General features: G+C 41.2%; 1 protein-coding gene across 5 annotated transcripts in view; it reads left to right on the forward strand.

The window, feature by feature from the left end:
• The window catches only part of BCHE (butyrylcholinesterase), a 47,159-nt gene extending 29,170 nt beyond the window's left edge, over positions 1–17,989 (forward strand). For all 5 annotated transcript variants that reach the window (XM_059855827.1, XM_059855830.1, XM_059855831.1 and 2 more), the window contains 2 exons: positions 11,013–11,179; positions 17,738–17,989. In XM_059855827.1, coding sequence (XP_059711810.1) covers positions 11,013–11,179; positions 17,738–17,859 — 289 coding nt within the window. In that variant the 3' untranslated portion in view covers positions 17,860–17,989. The remainder of the gene's footprint in view (positions 1–11,012; positions 11,180–17,737) is intronic.
• Positions 17,990–20,915: the final 2,926 nt, after the last annotated feature.

Below are 20,915 nucleotides of genomic sequence, written 5' to 3' on the forward strand. Positions count from 1 at the left end.
AGCTTTTTCTATAAAGTGAAGCCTCTGAAATATTTCCTCCTATGTTTTAGGGGAATTTGTGAGGCTTTGATTGTCCCACTAAAGCTGTGAAGCATTTTGTCTGGTTATTATTGCCTTTCCCTGATGTTCCTCTGGCAGACACATAATAAATTTCAGTGCTTTTGTTACCAACTTATCACAACCTGTTTATTGAGAGTAGTTTCAGAGCAGTGAGAACAAAACCAACAGCCTCATATAGAGTCCAGGCAGCACTTGAACTGGGGACCTATATACTCTGGCTATGGGAAGGACTGAATATACTGGGAAAAAATAAAAATAAAAAACTCCAACCACTTTTAATTTCCTTATACTTCAGGAAGTTGGAAGTTTTATGTGCCTCTGAGCCATTTCAAGGGAAGAAATTTACTGTGGGCTGTATTTCTGCCAAAGATTTGCTCGTGTTCACAGGGATAAAGGAAACTTTTGGGTTTGGAGTCACTTTGATCCTCACAGGGTCTTCAAACACTCCAGAGCCAGAGCTCAGGGGGAGCAAGAGGAACCTTTCCCTGAGGCTGCTGCTCCTGGGATCTCACACCCTTCCAGAAAATTTAATTCTTCATCTTAACAAGTGATTTTTTTCCTGATCAGGTAAAGAATCCAGAAAAAAAGATTTCTGAATTTGAAAAAATGGAGTATGAACAGAGTGGGAGAGAGGTTCCCAAAAATATGAAAAATATATATGGAAAGTCTTCCCCATGTTAGGGAAAATTAAAGCTTTCATTTTGACCCAGAAGGACACATTTACTTTCTCATTCACTGTCTTTCATGTGAGAAATTTCTGAGCTATGCAAAGAAATTGCAGAAATTATAGTCTTGGAAAAAAAGGGGGAAAAAAAGTTTAGTTTTGAAGAAAACTTACTCTTATTTTTTCCACCTTCAGTTTTGAGTTCTTAAAAGTGACTCATCATCTTTGCCAGAGTTTACATCCATTGTTATATTCAGAACAGTAATGGAAACACCTTTTTAGCAAACTAATGGGAAAGAGTGGATCATGGAAAATATCAGTAACCAGAGACTCATCTTGGCAGGCATCTCTCTCTCTCTGGCTTGCAGGCTGACAAGCTGCCATTGAATTTCCAAACTGAAAACGGGAGTATTTGATTCAGATGTCTTTTGAAAATTAGTCTGGGATGCAAATTGTTGAGATTGGTTTAATTTATTACAAACATTGCAAATTACAAGAAGTTCCTTCCCATATGTGCAGCAAACTCAATTCTGTCCACGTGGATTTTCCTCCCTCCCAACAGATGAGTCAAACCATTGTTTCCAAACAGGAGAGGAGAACATCTAGTAAGGAAATGTCCAAATATTGTAGGAGCCTTTGAGTGAGAGCAAAACTAAAACCTAGAGCTGAAATGCAGAGGATGGCCTGGAAGAGAACTCTGGCAGTGCTTTGTGGAGCAGGGGAAGCTCAAATTCCATTTTCAAAGGCTGTGGGATCAAAACCATCAGTGGTGGCTTGGGGCTGAGCAAGGAGAGCAACTGAGCCCTGGAAGAGAGGGAGATCTGAGGGAGAAATGGAGCTGGGAAGGGGCTGGAGCAGCAGGAGAGGCTGAGGGAGCTGGGAAGGGGCTCAGAAAAGGAGGCTCAGGGGGAAATGTCTGGCTCTGCACAACCCCTGACAGGAGGGGACAGCCAGGGGCTTGGGCTCTGCTTCCAGGGAACAGGACAGGAGAAGAGGGAACAGCTGAGGGAGGTTTGGGTTGGATATTAGGAAGAATTTCTTATGGAAAGGGATGTCCTGCCCTTGTAAAATCTGTGATGCAGTCCCCATCCCCTGAGGGATTTAAAATCCATGTGGATGTGGCACTTGGGGACATGGGACAGTGGTGGCCTTGGCAGTGCTGGTCAGCAGTTGGACTTACAGATTCTGGAGGTCTTCTCCAACCTAATTCAGTGATAGATCCAAATCTTGGATGTGGCCTTTCCTCATAAGTGAGATGGGTTGAAGAGCCTGTGTTGGAGAGCCAGGTGTGGTATTTCTGTCGTTGGAAGGAAATGAAGAATCTGACTCCATGTTCTTACAAGGTTAATTTATTATTTTATGATATCATATCAAAAAATGTTATGCTAAAACTATACTAAAGAATAGAGAATGGGCACTTACAGAAGGTAAAAGATAATAATGAGAACTCGTGACTGTGTCCAGAGCCCCGACACAGCTGGGCTGGGATTGGTGGTTAAGTACAAACAACTCACATGAAACCAATGAAACAATCTCCTGTTGGTAAACCAGGTCCAAACCACATTCCAAAGCAGCAAAACACAGGAGAATCAAATGAGATAATGTTGTTTTCCTTTTCTCTGAGGCTTCTCAGCTTCCCAGGAGAAGAATCCTGGGCAAGGGAATTTTTCCAGAAAATGTGACAGTGACAAGCCAGAGTTCCAAGGACCTGGCAAAGGGTCTGCACAGACACATTCAGGGGAAAGGAGAGGCATGAAGGGAAAGAAACATTTCAAGAGTGAAATCAAACCATGCTGTGATTGCCACCTCAAATTTGGGAGTGGGAGTGGGAAACCTGGGTGTAAATAATTTAGTGTCTGGTGGGAAGTAAGGAAAATGGAAAAGCAAGAGAGGGAAATGTAACTGCTGCAAGACATCAGGTGACCAAGAAATGCACAAAGGAAAGAGAACAAAAAGGAGATTGAAATATGAGAGCAGAAAATGTCTGAAATACTTGCAGGGGAGAACAAACCTGAGAACAGAGAAATGAAGGAAGGGCACACATGGACTTATTATGGGTTGTATTTGATTCACTTATAAAGCCAGGCACTTCAGAGAGAATGTATTTTACAGGCATGTAAACACACAGTCCCAAAAGGCACGGAGAAATTCTAATTAATGTTTGTTCCCCCACAGTTAACCCCCTTTTTGAGGGCCACTCTTCTGCAGTTAGTCCTTGTTTCATCACCAGAAGGCAGAAATGGAAGCTGGAAAGGTCTGCAAAGCCCATTTTTCCAGGTGGTTCTGGAACACTAATCTGAAGGGATGCTGAGAAGTTCCAGGGGAGGAATGGAAACCTTTCAGTGCACATTTTAATTCAGTCCCCAACGCCAGAGATTGGCTGTTCCAGGGAGGTGGCAGAGGCGAGGGGAGAGGAAATGAGGAGCAGCAGAGGTTACCTAACACCACATTTCTGAAGGGAGCTCAATGTGGTGTTTAATTCTGTTTTCAATCAGCTGCAGGGGAAGGCAGTGGGGGGGAAATGTAGTTAGAAACTCAGTGCTGGGATTTGGGAGATTCTGTCCCCAAGAACCTGAAGCCGTGTTGGTAGAGATTGGGTATTTTGTGCTGGCAGTTGGTGATATTACACAATTCCATAAGAATATCAAATTGAAAGCTGACATTCTCTGCTTCCCCAGACACTTCTGTGTCCTCTACCTTTCCTTGCAGGAACTTAAGAGAATTTCTTAATTTCATAAAATGCAAACCCTAAAGAGCACTACCTCAAATTTACACCACTTTCTACAGGAGCAGCTGTTTTAAAACAGTGATCTTTTTTAAATTCTAACAAAGTTTTTCATTTTAATGAGCTTTTAAATATCTACCTCTCATGGGTCTTATTCATGGCGCAACCTCCAAGTGGATTTTCTGTACAACTGGAAATGCTCAGATGTTTAACAGCTGTTTTTCCTAGCAATAAAGTAGCCTGCATATAAAAATTTCCACAAAACCCTCTAAATTTTGAAAGAGAAGAACGTTAAACAGGTTCCTCCTCTCTATTCATTTTGTTTCTTCTTAAGAGCAACTCTTCCATGGCTCCCAGTCCCTGTGTTGGCATTTGGAGATCTCCCTCTTGCTGCAGTTCAAAGCAGAGACTCAGAAGAATTTACAAGAATGGGACATAATTCAAATTTCCTTATCAAAGGAAAACATGTGTAACTTCCAATTGTAAATGTCAAACCTATAATGAATTTATACTGTAAGAAATAATAATAATAATAATAATAATAATAATAATAATAATAATAATAATAATAATAATAATTATCATCATTATTATTATTATTATTATTATTATCATCATTATATCTATTTGGAGAGAGGGTTGAGAACACTCTATCTTCTTGTTTACATTTCCCAGCATGAAGCTGCAGTGGTTCAGCTTCTGATGAAGCAGTAACACAAATTCCCCCTCCTGAAAACGACCCAATAGTTTCATTTTTAGGACTGCTCAATTTGGCCTGTATTATATGGTCGTGAAAGTTTGTGACTCATGCACTTCCTCCCACTCACAGAAATAAAACAGTAGTAGAAAATATAAAGAAAAATGCCACTGTGATGAAATCCATCAGGACACAACGAATCCAGAGGGTTTTGGTTGGTGCAGGGCTCTGTGGAGCATCCATCCTGAAAATAAATCATGATTAGGGCAATTTCCATTGAAAACAAATCTCAACTATCATATCCTGGCATAGCATCAAGTGCACAGTCTCAATTGCAAATTTAGTCTCTAGAGATAAGAAAAGCATTGAACACATTTATCCAACAATTTCTGAGTGCCTGGGATGAACTTTATTAATGGCAGGGAAGGGAAGGAATGGAAGCAGCAATAATATCCATGAGCACAGTGTTCACTCTTTCTCACAGCCAGCTGGGCTGACAAATTTTACCAAAGACAGTGGGAATTTAAAACACTGTATTAATAGTTTTATTGCTATAAAAACATTATTCTCTCCCTTCACACCCTCTTTTTTTTGTTTCTGATGAAGCCCTGGTTTGTTCCAGGGAGTGACTCGGGTGAAGATATTGTGTAGGTTTGTGGTTTTCCAGGTCATGAGGAGGGAGAGGGGGTGCAGAGGAGATAAAACAGCCTCAGAGGATGACTAAAAGGCCAAGTGCCATGTGCCTTCCTGCCTACTCTTCCTTTTACCTACCTGCTAGGGAAGGTACTTCCTCCTGCAAGGTCTCAGTGGGGTTCAGGACCTTCTCCCATTCCCAAATATCCCTCTTCAACAAGTTAAGACTAAAAGCTGTGGTTCCATTTGATGTCTTCCTGCAGCCAAGACTGGTAGGAAATACCAGCTTTGGGAAGTGGCCCTTGAAAGCTGAAATTGGGCAGAAGGATCCCACCAAGCAGGAACATTGGGAGAAAAGGAGGTAAAACTGTTCCTTCAGCTTAAAGAAGGACTGAGCTGCAGTGTTGCCTCTCTCCTGTCTATCCAAAAGCCATGTAAACATGAAATGTGAATATTGACACCAGAACCAGAGTCCTGAAGAAGGTGTGAGGTGCTCACTGTGACTCTTACACAGAACAGTGGGACAGCTCCGGACCTCATATGATAAAATCCCATCTCACCCATGCTCTGTGCGGAGTTTGGGATCCCTGGAGCAGCCCCAGGCTTGGCTGGAACATTTCAGGGGGAAGGAGACCCACGTGCAGCACGGCCCAGAGGGTCAGAAGTGCAGGCAGAGGCTGAAGGGCTCGTTAGCTCTGGCTCAAACTCCTGATTTCTCCTGCCACCAGGGCTGGTTCCTGTCCAGGAGCCAGGGGCTGGAAGCACCCAGCTCCTAAATGCTCAGCAAAGAGCTGAGGCAGAACATCCTGCATCTAAAAGTCTGAAATCCTCCAGTATTTATGACAAATACCTTGAGGCCTGCCTTGTGTACAGCAGGAATTTATGACATGCACAAGCAGGAATTGGTTCAACCCAGTGGGTGCTCCAGGAGGCTCTTTGGAACAGAACACCACATAATATAGCAAATATTGTACACAAAATAGCAAACAGCACAAACAGAATAGCCAATAGCACAATGGGAAAAAAACATAATAGCAAATAGCAAAAATTAAAAAAAACTCAAAAAAAAAAAAAAAAAAAGGAATAACAGCTTGTTGCTTCATTTCCTGAAACTGATCTATAATAGCACATCCCACGATAATTTATGGTTAAAGGCATTTAAACAGGCAGCTGCTGTGTCCAGGCTGGAATCTGGGAGGAATATCCTGAGCTTTATTTAGCCTGTGAAGGTGTAAGAAAGCCTGGCTGCAAAGGTTCTTCTCCAGTTTCTCTCAGTTAAGGACTCTGCCAGGTGGATCCTGCTGCTTTCTTCAGGGATCAGCAGAAGGAATAATATTTACCCAGGCTAGGACTTGCAAAGCAGTTTCCCTCTGGCTCAGGGACACTCTGCAGTCACTGGATTATGGACTCGTGTGTGTGATCTGGGAGTGAGAGCTGAGCACAGCAGGGCATAATGAACTTCCCAGAACCAGCTGATTAAAAAGGGAGTTGGAAGGATTCGAGTCTGCACATCCCTCAGACTCATAGTGCTCATCAGAGGAGCCCTTTCTTTCCTGCTGTGGGAATCTCAGTGAGGCTCAAATGCCACAAAATCAGGATTTTTGCACCTTATTAAGGAACAACTATATGAGAAAATTTTCAATTTCAATTCTATGATAATTTCAATCAATTATATGAGAAATGTTTAATGACATATTTTCAGAAAACCATCACTATTTTCTCACATCCATGGTGGCAGCATTACAAAATCTGCTGTCACTACCCCATCATCCCCCCAGGGACCACACCAGCCCCCCAAATTGAGATTAACCTGGCAGGCAGTGTGCTGCAATGGGAAAATGAGCACAGGTATAAATATCACCCATCCTGCCTTCAGGAATCCTGTGAGACATCTGGCTGGGCTGGCCTGGCTAATGCCACAAACATTTCCCTTCCCTCTGGAGCGGGGCTGGGGCAGCACAGGAGGGCCTGGAGCTCCTCATCAACGTTCCTGCTAATTAGGAGTGTCCTCCTGCCCAAGTGGGGAAAAAGAACAGCAAATGTTTCCTTCCAAAATGTGAGGGGAAAGAGAAAAGAAGAAAAAAAGAAAAAAAGAAAAAAAGAAAAAAGAAAAAAAGAAAAAAAGAAAAAAAGAAAAAAAGAAAAAAAGAAAAAAAGAAAAAAAGAAAAGGTTCATCTGTTTGGTTTAGACTTTGAAGATCATCCAACATCAGATGTGCAGAAGCAGCCCTTACTCCCAGAGCTACCCTTGGGGTGAAACCTTTAGGTTGTCCTTCTTGTCTGATGCTGAACTGACTGTTTCCATAATTCTCAGAGGTTTTGGACTGCAGCTGCAGGAAACCTGCAAGACTTGGGGTTGTTTTTGCTGTTGCATTCCCTCCAAGGCCATTCCCCCTCCTGGTTTTCTTGTGCCCGTGGTAACACTTCATAAAATGCCATCCCATGGAAACCAGCTGATTGCCAGTGCTGCCCAACAGCCACCAGGAGTCACAAAAGCCAGTGGAAGGGATCCACATGCCCTCTCTGCTGCCTTTAAACCAGCTCTTAAAAGAAAGGGGGCCAAGCTGGAAACAGGCAGCAGCAGTTCCAACCAGGGTGAAGCCAATCCACTCCCACTGGGAGGAACAGGTCTCCCATGGATGTCAATTCCTCCTGCACAAGGCAAGCAGAATTATCATTAGTTTTCATTCATCTTAGTGGGCACTGAGATGGGGGATTGTTTTTCTTCTCCTCTGGAGAAACCCACAATGTAAGCCCCAAAGAGGAACATGGTGAAAGCTTGGGACAGCCTAAGCTACACTTCTTTTACTTCCAAAGCACCCTAAACGTGTTTTCAGGAGGGTTAGCAGAGAATATTTGCCATCCTGGACTCTTCAAAATACAACTTAACACTACAAAAGAATAACCTCCATGGTAATGACAGAATTCACTCCAGGAGTTTTCACTCTGCTGTTCAGAACTTGCTCCCAAAAATAAAGGGAATGTTTTCCAGGTACTTTATATCCTGAATGTTTACCAAAAGCAGTCAGATGATGAATTACATATTTTTGTGTGTCTGCATGATAAACCATTTGTAAAGGTGATGCTGTGTGAATATTAATAAAAATGCAGTGAGCTGGTATTGTTTCTCAGGCTATATTGATCATATTAATGAGAATGGTAATGTATGTATGTTTATTATGATTAACAGAGCTCTGTTCATGTTGCATTTTCCATTGGAATGAAATTAACTTTCTGTTTCTAAAGTTGCTGAAGATGAATGTTAAATACAGAGAAATGATTGGTGAATGAGCTCTTCCAAACCCCTCTTCATGCCTATATCAAATTTAGTACACTTGCTATAAATTAATCTTGAAAACTAAAAGTTATTGGCAATTGTGGATGCAAAAACCCAAAGGGGGAAGAACCTGACCTAAGTAACAGCAAGTACAATGAAGAAACTTCCACTTAAAAACACATCTTAACAAAATAATTTATTTTAAATGAGCTGCTGTGCCGCTACCAGAGTAGAGAGAATCCAGCCTATAATTTCAGGGCATATGCAAAGAGAAAACATAGCTCAGAAATGAGACAAATTCTGTTTACACGAGAGTTTAAACACAGGTGGTTTGTGTTGGTGTTTGTGTTTTGTTTTGTTTTGGTTTGGTTTGGTTTGGTTTGGTTTGTTTTGTTTTGTTTTTCTGTCTCGCATTTCTTTTCTGGGAGCAGTTCAAAGAATTGTATTTCTTCACTGCCTTAGGACTTGCTCCTGCAAAGGTAAAAAAGGTAGAAAAGGACCAAGATTCTTTCTGAGATCTTCAGTGAAGCCCATATTCCTGGTCTAGCTGAAGATGTCCCTGCTCATTTCAGGAGGTTGGATCTTCCAACTTCCCTTCCAAGCCATGCTATCTGATGATTTTCTCCAAACAAAATTAGGGCCTTCTCTGGATAAATCCTGTCCAAGAAAGGTGATCTGACAAGATAAAGCCATGAAATAGAGGCCTGTCCTGCTCAGGACACAACAACAGGCCCCAGTGCCAGCACTGAAGTGGCAAAACTGGACTTACTGAAGCAGAGGTGATTAAGCAATACCAGAAGATGAAAGAGCAGAGGACTGAGGAATTGATAAAAGATGATAGCATGGAGGCTTCCATGCAAATGAAACTCTCTTTTTTCAGTGCAAACAAGTTTCTGTAATCGATCACCAAAGATTGTCCATCCAAACCTAAATGGGCAGCGACAGGTTTGTGCAGGGTATTGGATTCCTGTCTGCTCACTGAAGATATTCCCACCACACTTCCACTGTTCTCTAGGAATATTATTAGACCTTGAATCTGGTGCAAAGAACAGGGAATTTTACAGCCTATTCTGGGCACTGCAATTCTCGTCATGGAGTTATTAGTAAGAAGGAATGAACAGTAATTGTGAGGGAACAACAAGGTTATAATCATAACTTGTTCCAAATTATACTCCTGTGATCTCCCTTTTGCTCTGACTGGGAGCTGCTTTTAACTTGGGAAATTTTCAATATTAAAGCCAAGAAGGAAATTATTGGGCATTTCTTTGAACAGTAAACTTCCTAGAAATGCAGAGATTGTCACAACCAGCAGGTTCACGGGCTTCAAAGTGCTGTGTTCACCTGACAGTTCTTTCAATCATTTTTTAGTAAAATACATCTGTAGCCATCGAGGCATTGTGTAATCCCCCCACACACCTGTAAATTATAATGTGGGATGTCATGATTTATTTCATAGCATAAAAGCTGTTAAATGAATACTGACAGCACCATTAGCATCCTGATCTTGAACTGAAGTGCAAGTCAGCTCTGCTTAAGTCATCATTCTCAGGAGCCACAAATAAATGTGCACCCAAAAAAGGTGCCGTGGGTTAATCAGAGCTGAATTAGCCAGGAAAAATCAGTGAAGAAGGGAGCAGGTCAGGAAATGACAGCCTGAAGCTTTTATTCCAACACTGGTTCTTGAAGCAGCCAAGGCCAAAGACCCCAGAACACAAAAACATGGGGTGGAAACTTGATTAATTCAGAATTAACTGAGAAATATCGATATTGCTTCAGCATCTTGTGCTCTGAGTGCTCCCCCCACTCCTCTTGCCTTGTTCCCTCTCTTGGGAAGCAGAGCCCAAATGGGCTCCACTCCCTGGACTCCTCTTTGCCTTCCAGGGGGAGTCCTGGTGAAAAATAAAGCAGAGAGAACCAAGTGAACTCAGAGTTAATTTATCCCACCATGAATCACCAATTACTGTTGCTCTGCCCTAAATCCCAGATTCCTTGATATCAGCTTCTAGGAAAGAAAATGGCTCCTTGTGCTCCCACTGAAATTAAATGTTTAATTTCTATTCTCAACCTCTTCTGAGCTAATGGAGATCTGTGACTGTTTGAAATACAAATCTACTTATTCTAAAATTCATGTTCTGTTCTGTTTGTTCCCTGATGTAACGCTGCCCATTTTGTTGTTCTCCTACACATTTAAATCATTTTTTTCCCCTCGTACAGATTCTGTCATTTCTGGAGGTGAAATCTGGATGCCTGTCCTTAGAGCCTTTTGAATTCTGCTGCATTATAAATATTTATCACAACTCTTTTAATACCAACAGCTGTGCTCCTTTCACATGCAGAGCTGGTTTTATAAAGGGTCAAGCCCTCTGTTCCTCTTCCCAGTTTCCACAAGATTTCAGATTGCTCCCATTTGGCCCTCCTCAAACAGGATTCAACACATCTCCAGGATGAGAGTTCCTTCTTAACGAGGAATAATTGTTCTGTCTCCCCATACAGACCCCATCCCAGTTTAGACATTATTTCTACCTTTACTTGCATCTTTATCCCAGTCATTTACTCCAGTCTGTTTGTCCACCTGAAGGGATCAAAGGCATTCAGACTAAACCAGAAATCACTCAGCCTCTCAGACTGGCAGGCTGGTTAGTTCTAGAGTCATCCCTAATAATTCACAACTTCTGTGAGAAACTCCAGATTCAAAAAGTTGCTTGAATGTGATCATTTATTAAGTTATTCCCTTTGATGAACCCAGAACACCTCACAAATGGGATTTTTTTTTTTCTTTAAATGAGGGTAAATGAAATTTATCTGGCTTTTTCCCCCTGTTTCTTCCAAAAGGACACATCAGTCATCCCAAAGTAACATACTTAATCTGAACAACTATTAAATAAACCCAAATCATGCTTTATTGTGTGCTGAGGGGGTTTCTCACTCTAAATGGAGTGTTTCTTTTCTCATTTAGAGCTCCAAATGGGACCCTGACTAATGGAATAAAATGGCCAGTCTTCACTAGTGCTGACCAAAAATATTTGACCCTGAACACCAACACTTCTGAGGTACTGACAAAACTACGAGCTCAGCACTGTCGATTCTGGAAACACTTTTTCCCCAAAGTGATGGAAATGACAGGTAACAATTCTTTTCTAGATGCTTTTATACAAAACTTCCATGCAAGGATCATTTGCTGGATGTTGATGTGACCATTGAGTTCAGATCTTTCTGTTCCTGTTTGTAACTGAGATGTTCATTTGGGTAAAGCTGAATTGGTGCTGGATTGCTGGGGGTCGACCCAGAACGTGCCCTGTGCTTCTGGATTTGGGGTCCCCACCCTATTTTGTACCAGGACCAAACCTGGGGACACACCAAGAGCCAGGACTTTGTGATATGGAGTTTTTCCATCCCAAAATTCATACGTCCAGCCACAATGTGAGACACTGAGTGCTGAAACCTCTGTTCTTGGATGCCCCCTGGAAGAGTTTTGGTGCCACCAGGGTTCCTGGGTGCTGGAGTGAGCAGGAAAATCAGTGCTGAAGGAGAGGTTGCACTGGGAGCTCTGGAGGCTTTAGATGTTCTGTGTAAACTGTGGGACGTTACAGGATGTTATATTTGGGTTATATTATCTATTATTTATGGGATTCTATTTTATGCACTGATCCCCTGAGGATAGGAAGTGCACTGCCACTGCCAAGAGGGGATTCTGGTTTCCAGCTCACGTGAGAGCCCTGTGTTTTATTTCTGGAGTGTCATTGCTGAGAACCCTGAGCCTGCAGGATGTGCCTGTAGAAAACAGAACTGATTTGTGCCTGGCCATGTCTGCAATGGATTTATGAGATTTCACTGCCAGGAAAAGTTTAATTGTTTGAAACTTTAGGATCAGTTGAACAGAGAAGACCCAAGTTTTTCCAAGACCTGTAGCCCTGTTTTACCAAAGCCCAGCAATAGAAAAAGCCTCTGTGCTCTGGATTTCAAAAGGAATTGATTTTATTAAGTGATTTTGCAGCTCTAGAATCACATTCTGCAGCTTGACTGAGGGAAAGTCTCGTTTCAAAAATGAGATACACTTTTAAGATGTTAATTAGTAATTTAAAATCTTTCTCTGAGACTCAGTTTGAATGCTCGTCTTAAAAAACACGTAAGCCTTAAAAATATGTAAACTGTCATGGTGCACAGATGATTCCTTCTGAAATAATTTATTCCCTCCTCATTTGAGTCTGTGACTGTATTATGGCTCAACTTTTATCCCCTCTCAATTCAACAGATGTTTTTCAATTAAATCAAGAGACACGAAATCAGTAGGTAAAATGAATAATTTATGAAGCCTACTGTGTGATTTCAAAATCACAGCTTTCCCAATTATGGGTGGATTTCAGGGAGGTTTCAAAGATTCTGACAACTTTGTGCTGAGCCAGGAGAACTGAGCTCTTTGACATATTCCTTTAACCTGGCTGGGAAACCCTAGGGGAAAATGTGGATCCTACAAATGGGCTGAGCTTAACCAAGCCAGCGTGGAGCAGGAGGGAGCAGATCACCAGAGTTCAACACATCCTGGGGGAGAGGAGAGCTCTGCCTGGTCCTGTGGGGTGAGGGATGATACAGCAGCACTCAGGACCTGCCAGCAGACATAAATTCATGGCTGTGCCACATTCGGTAATTCGCAACATCAATTTACATAATTTAATTAAAAGGATTTCAGGAGCCTATTCTGAGCAAAAAGAGAAAAATCGTCGTGTCTGCATCCAAATATAGAACTGAGGCAAGAATGTTGTCAACAAGTGGCACTGCCTTGTCTTGTATCATCTGTCAGTCCTTGAAACATTGCAGTAATAAAAACAGAGTATTTCCATGATGTTCCCTGTACAATATTATCCAATTCTGACAGAAAACCCTTTGAAATCCTGTGTACAAATGTGATAGAATAGCTTATATTGCAATAATTCTCTTCACTGAAATATTATTTTGCATTTTCTCTCTCCTTTTATGCCCAAAGGACAGTGCACAGCATTAATGCAGAGATTTCCTCTTGTTCTGAGGGTCTGTCCTTTCTATTACTCCTTTCATTGAAATATTCTTAGGAAAAGAAGGCTGCTGTAACATGAGGTGATAGAAGATGACAGGGAACAAGCAAGGAATTTTTATGTTCTCATTGTTACAAGTTCAAGTAGGGTTCAAATAGGCAGAGTAGAATTCTCTCAGGTAGAACCCAAAGAGGATAATCAAAACAACTTATTTTGCAGAAATCATGATTTTTCAGTGCCAAGTGATCGGGATTTGCCATGGATTTGCTTGGTAACCCCTTGCCTAATTCCTGACCCACTCCCAGCCCAAGCCTTGCCACCCTCTGGGGGTTTTTAAAGCTTTTAAAGGCCAGCTCCAAATGTGTCCTGGATCTGAACCAGCCTGTTCCCATCACAGGCTGGGTAAGACAAGTTCCCTGAGGCAGGTAAATATATGAGAAATATATGTCTTTACTGTTAGAAAATTCACATTTTCCTCAAGCAATCATATCAGATTTAAAAAAAAAAATTATTATGGTTGTGGGGTAGGAAAATAATAAGGAAAAAATAAGGCTCTCAAAGTAATACCAGAGTAACAGCCATAGATAAAATATGGCTCTGATACCTCTAGACTAATTTGTGTCATTTTGGAAGGTTTCTCAAGGTCTTCTGCTTGGGTTTCAATTCATAAATCCATCACTACAGACACGATCAGAACCTGGAGTTCTGTGTCCAGGACCAGTAGACCCGGGCTCTCAGTTCCAAGCAGACACAATTCCTGCAGGATTTTAACCCAATTTCCAAGGCCCTGAGCACCCCCTGTCCAGCCAGGACAAGCTGGGAGCACTCAGCATTTCCCATTCCATCCTGAAACCTGAAGGGTTTCTGCTGGCTGCTGCTGCTGGATCACACTGGAGGGACAGTAAACAGTAAGTGACTCTTAAGTGGCTTTTAGAGCAATCATATGTAAATTATAAAAGGATCTGTGTTAGACTTTACCTCCTCTACACAACCTTTAATGCATCCAAAGCCCTTCCTATTTATATGAGCCCGTTTCCTCTTGATTGTAGAACCCTGCAGGCAGCCAAACTTTCCATTTACTCTTCCATTGCTATTTTAGTGAGCCTAATACATATTTTTCTATTTTATTTGATATTACTGGATCATGTGTCATCTATGAAGAAATCAAGCTTGGTCATATGAATACATTACTTTTTAAAAGCACCTTAAAAAGATCTTTTTTATGTGGAGGCAGAGAAATGTTCAACCTCTTGACCAATGAGCAACAAAAATTATTGTATTTGCTGTGATCCTCCAACCAGTGTCTGGATTCTACAGAGATAAATATTCAGGGTGGTAAGAATATTTAAAAAATGACTAAATGGAAAATTCGCCATCAGAATTAAATTAAATTTCCACAGAGTTGGATACATGAAGAAATGTGAATAAATCACAGGTAACCTCACCAATACTACCACACCTCCCAACAAAGACTTTAGATATTGCACCTATGAGCAAAAAATTTCTGTACCTAAACCATCTGATTTCTTCCCAACATTTCATTCCATGACAAGGAAGATAACAGCCCTTAGAATAACTCATCTCCCAGAGAGCTCTGCTGAATTCTGGAAGAATTTAAAAAAAAAAAAAGAGAGGATTTTATAGTCCCTAAAAGCACGTGTGAAAATGAATATACTGCTGTGTCTAACAAAGCTCTGATACCCAGAGTGTGATTAAAGAATACTCAATATAGATATTATTGGTGGTGTTTGTGGAGGAACTCTCACCATGAGAATCTACAGCACAAACCTGTGGCATTTATCACACTTCTGAACCCAGAAACTTGGGGGTTTGCTAAATCCTGCAATCATCAAACTTGCAATTGTGAGGTGTTGAGGACAGAAAAATTAATTCTAACTTGTCATCCCTTATTAATTAACAGCCTTAATAGCCTTTATCCCAATCCTAAATGGGGTTTTGTGTGTTAACACTAAGATTAGCACTTTATTGGCACATCCAGCAGTTCAAAGGATGGGATGGTGATAAATTTAACTTTGCTGGAATGCCATTAAAGCAAGGGAGAGATGGAATGAGAGGAAATTCCAGCTGAAGAATCAAAAAAAACCCTTTTAAAATTTGGATCTGCTAAACTGGAGCCTTTCAGAGCACTGATCCATTGCCTACAGAATCTCCCCTTTTCTCCTGGTCAGCCTCACTGGGCTTTGCACAGGAATTAAGGTAAGGTTTGGGATTGCCCAGTGGCTTCTAGAAAATTCCCTGTTTCCAGTGCTAGCTGGCTCTGCAGGCACCCAGTGCTCTGAGCTGTAATTATTGGTCAGCTTGGACTCTCTAATCTTTTTCTTTTTTGCCTCCCAGCTGTCAGCTCATCTAAGTCATGGGTGGTTGCCTCCCAGAGATTGATGGTGTTGGTGATAATGGGATGCATTGACTTGTGACTTCAATTTGGATCTTATCACTGGGGGGAAGGAAAGCAAACAAATGGGAATCCAAGTTCTTATTTCAGTGATTTCCATCCCCCTTTTGTCTTTTAGATCCATAATGGTGGCTCCTCTGAGTTTTTTGATGTCTTCTTTCTCTAGCTGGCTCCCTTGTTCACCATAATCTTTAAAAAGGACTGAGAAGCCCCATCATTTGTACTCCAGAACAGTGACTTTTAATTCAAGATGTGTCTGTGGCAGAGATATTTCGGTGTCTTTGAGCAGACTTGAAACACCTCTGCACCTGAATAATTAAAGAAGAGAGGTTTTTGAGTTTCCTTCTTAATTCCTAAGTGGAGGTTTTGCCTGCATAAATAAAACTGGACACCCAGAATCAAGAAGAAAATGAGAAACACAGTTCAAGCAGTTTTCTCCAAATAATACTGCTACTGCTTCATACACTAAATTACCAATCCATTTGGCTTAATGTGAAAAATTTGGCTTTGCCTGAGACCCTAACTACATGTTTAAATTAAATATGTGTAAAGGAGAGTTCTTAGAGTCAGGAAAGCAGAATGTTGTGCATGTTTTGTCCCCATGTTTCTGAGTTCTATCTGCATAGTTAGCAATGAAAATGAGATTTTATTGTTACCAGCACTTCCAAATCATCTCTGTGTTAATGGCAGCTGTGGCCTGCAGAAAGAAAATTTGAAAGTATCTGAACTTTCCTTTGATCTCTGTTATAGCCAAGCTTATTTACAACTTTGAGCTGAGGAGAAGGATGTGGTTAATTTATAGACTTTTTTTTCCCATATTTGTTCTTCACAATTTTCTTTTGGACTGCATTTAAAAGTACAGGACTTCCCAGAGGAAAAAAAAAATCCTGGTTTTATTTCTGGTCTCACTGGAACCAAGAAGTAAATCTCATTTCAAAGTCTCATTAAGTTGCCATCTGGATTTCCAGACCAAAAAGGTTTGGAAACGTTGAGCTAAACTGCAGATAAGCGACCAAATTACTGGATGCTTCTCCAAGCTGAATCTCGGGATCAGTGAACTCTCTCTCCCGAATATTCTCTCTAGTGGTGTGTAAAACACTGAAGTATTTCATTTTCACATCACCAGTTACACTTGCAGCGCTGGCAGGTCGTAAAAAAGGGGGAAGGGGTGTATTTATGGAGGGAAGAGGAGCAGCAGAAGAACATAAAAACCAGAGGAGCATAAAGAACCTGCGGAGCTGTTACCTCAGGAACACCATCCCCAAGTTTTTCTGGAAGTGAGCCATGCCAGTGAGGGACACCACCAGAGCTGGGTCCAGAATGAACAAAGCATTCACAGATCATCAATGATCTGTGAACTTTATCCTGAAGTTTACAGCTGACACAAAATGATGAGCAGCAGTGACTGACACAGCCCGCAGGTTTTATCCACATTTTGGGGGTGTCTGGGATGTTCCTGCAAGACCACAGCCTTTCCCATGGTGTTAATCACCTTTTGGGGCTGCAGGAGCCATAAAATACTCTGTTCACCCTCTATTTTTATGACTCTTCTCATCCTCACCCTCTGCTCCCATGCTTATAACAAATTCAGCAAGAAATATTTCCTTGGGACTCAGGATTACTTGGAAAGTGCTTTAAAGGTGGGGATGAAAAAGAAAAGAGAGGATGGTTTCATGTTCATTTGACAGTGTTCTTCTCCAAACCTGTGCCCTTTATGCTTTGAATTTGGGGATTTGTTCCATGGGAGGTCAAGATCCTGGGCATTCACTGAAATCCATTAAAACAATGGAAATCCTGATGTTGCCTTTAACAAAGCTGTGATTTCCCCTTATCTTTACAAGCATCTCTCTCATTTTGCATTATTTAGTCTTCAGGATGTATGGGTTTCAATGCAGGGTCTGTTTACCCAAAGGAATACCTTGAGGATTAAAAAAAAAAAGAAAAAAGAGTGACTTTAAAATGATGATTTTGATGAACAGAAGAATTATCCAAAATGTATATTAAAAGTATATTTCTTTTTAAAAATCCAAAGTGTATTTATTGCCCTGCCAGAATGATATCCTTTGCACTCCTTCCTTTTTGATGCAAAGACAAAATACTAATCACTGAATTTTCAGTCATTCCAGGTTTAAGAAAAGAAGCAAAAGACCATCCCATAATGTATTTGGAGCAGATGACATTGATAATCAAAATTATTTTTCAATTAGCATACAAAGAGATTCAAATTTAGATTAATGTAACCCATTTCATGTTTTACAGGAAATATTGATGAAGCAGAACGAGAGTGGAAAGCAGGATTCCATCGCTGGAACAATTACATGTCAGACTGGAAAAATCAATTTAATGATTACACCAGCAAGAAGGAGCTGTGCAGTCTCTAATTAATATGTTTACTCTTTCCAGTTTGTCCCTAGAACTGTTCATCAGGCAAATATCCAGGTAGCTTCCCAGCCTGTCGAGCATTAAATTTATTATGCAGATTAAAAGGAAATATGACAGATACGACTCTAATTTCAGATCTTTCATTTCTATTTTACCTCCTCTCTCAATAAAAAAGGTGTAAGGCACCCACACCCTTTGAAGCCTCCCTGGGTTCAGTAGGACTGTAGAGATTAAAGGCTGGAGATTAATGATGTACATATTCTTATAAATACTCCCTGCTTTAACTCACCCTTCAAAGAAACAATGTCATCTGTTAGGGAAAATGGATTTTATTTAAAGTAGAAATAGCAGTTTTACAGGGCACAATCAGATTTCATCTTTAACTGCAAAGCCATCTCACTCAAGCCTTGTTTCAGACATAATCTCATCAACATAAACACAAAGATGCAATAACTTTGCTGCACCCACCAGGCAATATTTACTTGTTAGACCAAAAAGTTTTAAGACTGCCATAAAAGTGGGAACCAGAGCTTCTTTCTGGCCAAATATGTGGACAAAGCCACTGCAGGAGGGGATTTGAGCTGTGTATTGAAAGCCTAAATCAAGTGCTAAGTGAAATAAGCTGGAAAAGCCACTTCTTCCCACAATTCCCATTTTTCAAGGAGTAAAGAATTACAGACTCACAAATAATGAATTCACACCTTTCCACCTCAGGCACCCTGGGAAATGTCCCTCCTATGGAGGCAAGCTCCAATTATGATTTTTTTGTGTCCACTCAGTTGCCTCCTGGTTGAGGGACGCCCCACATTTACTGGAACACGAGGGGCAGGACTTTACACCTGCACAAGAGCCTCAGTCCCTGTGTCAGCAGATTCCCAGCCCCAAAAACTGCCAGGAGAGTGGGGCCTGGCCAGGAATCTCCTGGATGGCAGGCTGGGGAGAGGATCCTTGCAGAGGGACGTTGTGACCTTGGTGAGAAGGACCCAAAGGACTCCTTGCCACAGTCAGGTGAGCTCCCTGCCCTGTGAGCTGGCATCTCCCACACTCCTTTCCACCTGCTTGAGCTGAGCCCATTAAAAACCCCTAAAGAAACCCATGGATAATTCTTCCTCCTTCCCTGCCCTCTGGATGGGGCTGGAATTTTTCTGCCTGAACACCACTGTAATTGGTTGCTTTTCACTGGCCCAACTGGGAAGAATAAATGCCAAGAATTTGATGAATGTAAGTAGCATGTAAGAGCAACAAGCCATCTCGTAAATAAATTATCCCGAAGATTTCTGTAAATGCAATAGCATCTCAGTGCATCTATTCTCTGTGCTAGTGATTGCAAAATGCCTCCTTGGATTGAGCTGAAGAACTCCAGATAATGAACTGAGAGTGTTCTCTTCCTGGCAATCAGTTTGACCACACAGGCTCCCTCCAGTGAAAGCATTTATTTACACAGGAAGGCCAAATTCTGCAAGAGAGGATGGCCTATCATCTTTCCAGTTATTTCTAAGAGAACACAATTATTTCCCTGACTGCTTTATGGAAAACCACTTTTTAGCACAGGATTTTCAAAGGCTGCAGTCAAACCTGCACAGAGAAAAAAATAAAAAATCTGATCATTTTAGCACATGCTGATCAAAACTTGAGATGATCTGGGATCCAAAAGCCCTCTTTGTGTAGCACTGCATGTTTGTACCACAGGTAATTACCCCCTTACACAGATTAGCACAGTATTTATCAAATATTCTTTAGGCCAACAATGGGATACTGAAAATAAACACAGGAGGGTGAATTTTTTGTCCAGCCCTGAGCACTCCCCATTTTATTTCTGTGCTCTTCTTCACGGGGATGTTGGGTGGTGCTGGGCCACAGTGAGCCTTGACAGCACCATCACAGCAGCATTTATTTCTTCAGCCATCCTCTTCACTGCAATATTTCCTTATCCACCTGTCTGATCAGCCTAATCAATGGGAGGAAAATATCTGAGCCAATTAAAATGTAAAATAACCTTTGGAAAGGTGCTGAAGGAGTTTATAAAATATTTGGTTGCAAAGGTGGGTTTTGTTTGAGTAAAACAAAGGTTAAACCACTTTTTGAAGGTTTTACTGGTTTTCTTGGCGTGACTTGCTGGCTTTGTGTTTATTCACCTGCTGGGAAATAATAACTCCATTTATCATTCAAAAGAAATCATGTAGTCATTCATGGCTCATAGCTGCAAAAAAAACCCCAAAAACACAAAACAAGGAAAGCCTGAAGTACTTGGATGTAAGTGGTTAAGGTGATGAAGAGTGAAAAAAGACTGTGATTGCTGAAAATGATGATTATATATTAGAGGGATATCTCACCCAGACCTTCCTGAAGATGGAATGTTGTTAATTGATGTTTTCTTTTCACTCCTGAGAGCCAAGAAGCACAGGTTTCTCCGTGAAACCTGAGAAAATGTGTTGATTCTTTCTTACCATCCTTGATACCCCGAGCAAGAATTGTGAATTTAGTCACAGAGTTGATGAAAGATCAGAACAAGATGAACTGCAGTGCCAACAAAAACGTTGGCTTTAAACCAGTTGTCATTGGGTTTATAATCTCCCAGGGTTAATGACAGATATTTCTCACTTATTTTAGATGTTGGCACTGGAGGACTGAAGTCAGACATTTCCCAGCAATCAAACCCACCATTTCTTTTTTCACATTTTAAATGTTTTGTCTGAAGAACTTTTTGTTGGATAAGCTTTCAGTGAAGTTAAGCATTATTTGTGTGAAATCCAGTTTGAGTAGCAAACTCAGGAGAGTTGGGATGTTCACCAGGCCTGGTCTGCAAAGCTGGACCAACCAATGCTGAAGATTTCTGGCTTTCAACAGGGTCCAAAATTGTCCCTAACACAAATTAGACCCTCCCCAAATTTCCAGGCTTCCTCTCAGCTGCAGATATCACCCTCATAACCCCCCCCAGCTTTTTACCCCTCATAGCCTGGATTTTTGGAATGGAAGTTCAGGCCTTGCCATCCCAAGCCTTGGCCATCACTCTGATGTTTTCCCACTGAAAAAGGCAAATTTCTGTTGCACTGGG

The sequence above is a fragment of the Haemorhous mexicanus genome, chromosome 10, assembly GCF_027477595.1.
Source record: "Haemorhous mexicanus isolate bHaeMex1 chromosome 10, bHaeMex1.pri, whole genome shotgun sequence".
Taxonomy (NCBI): Eukaryota; Metazoa; Chordata; class Aves; order Passeriformes; family Fringillidae; genus Haemorhous; species Haemorhous mexicanus.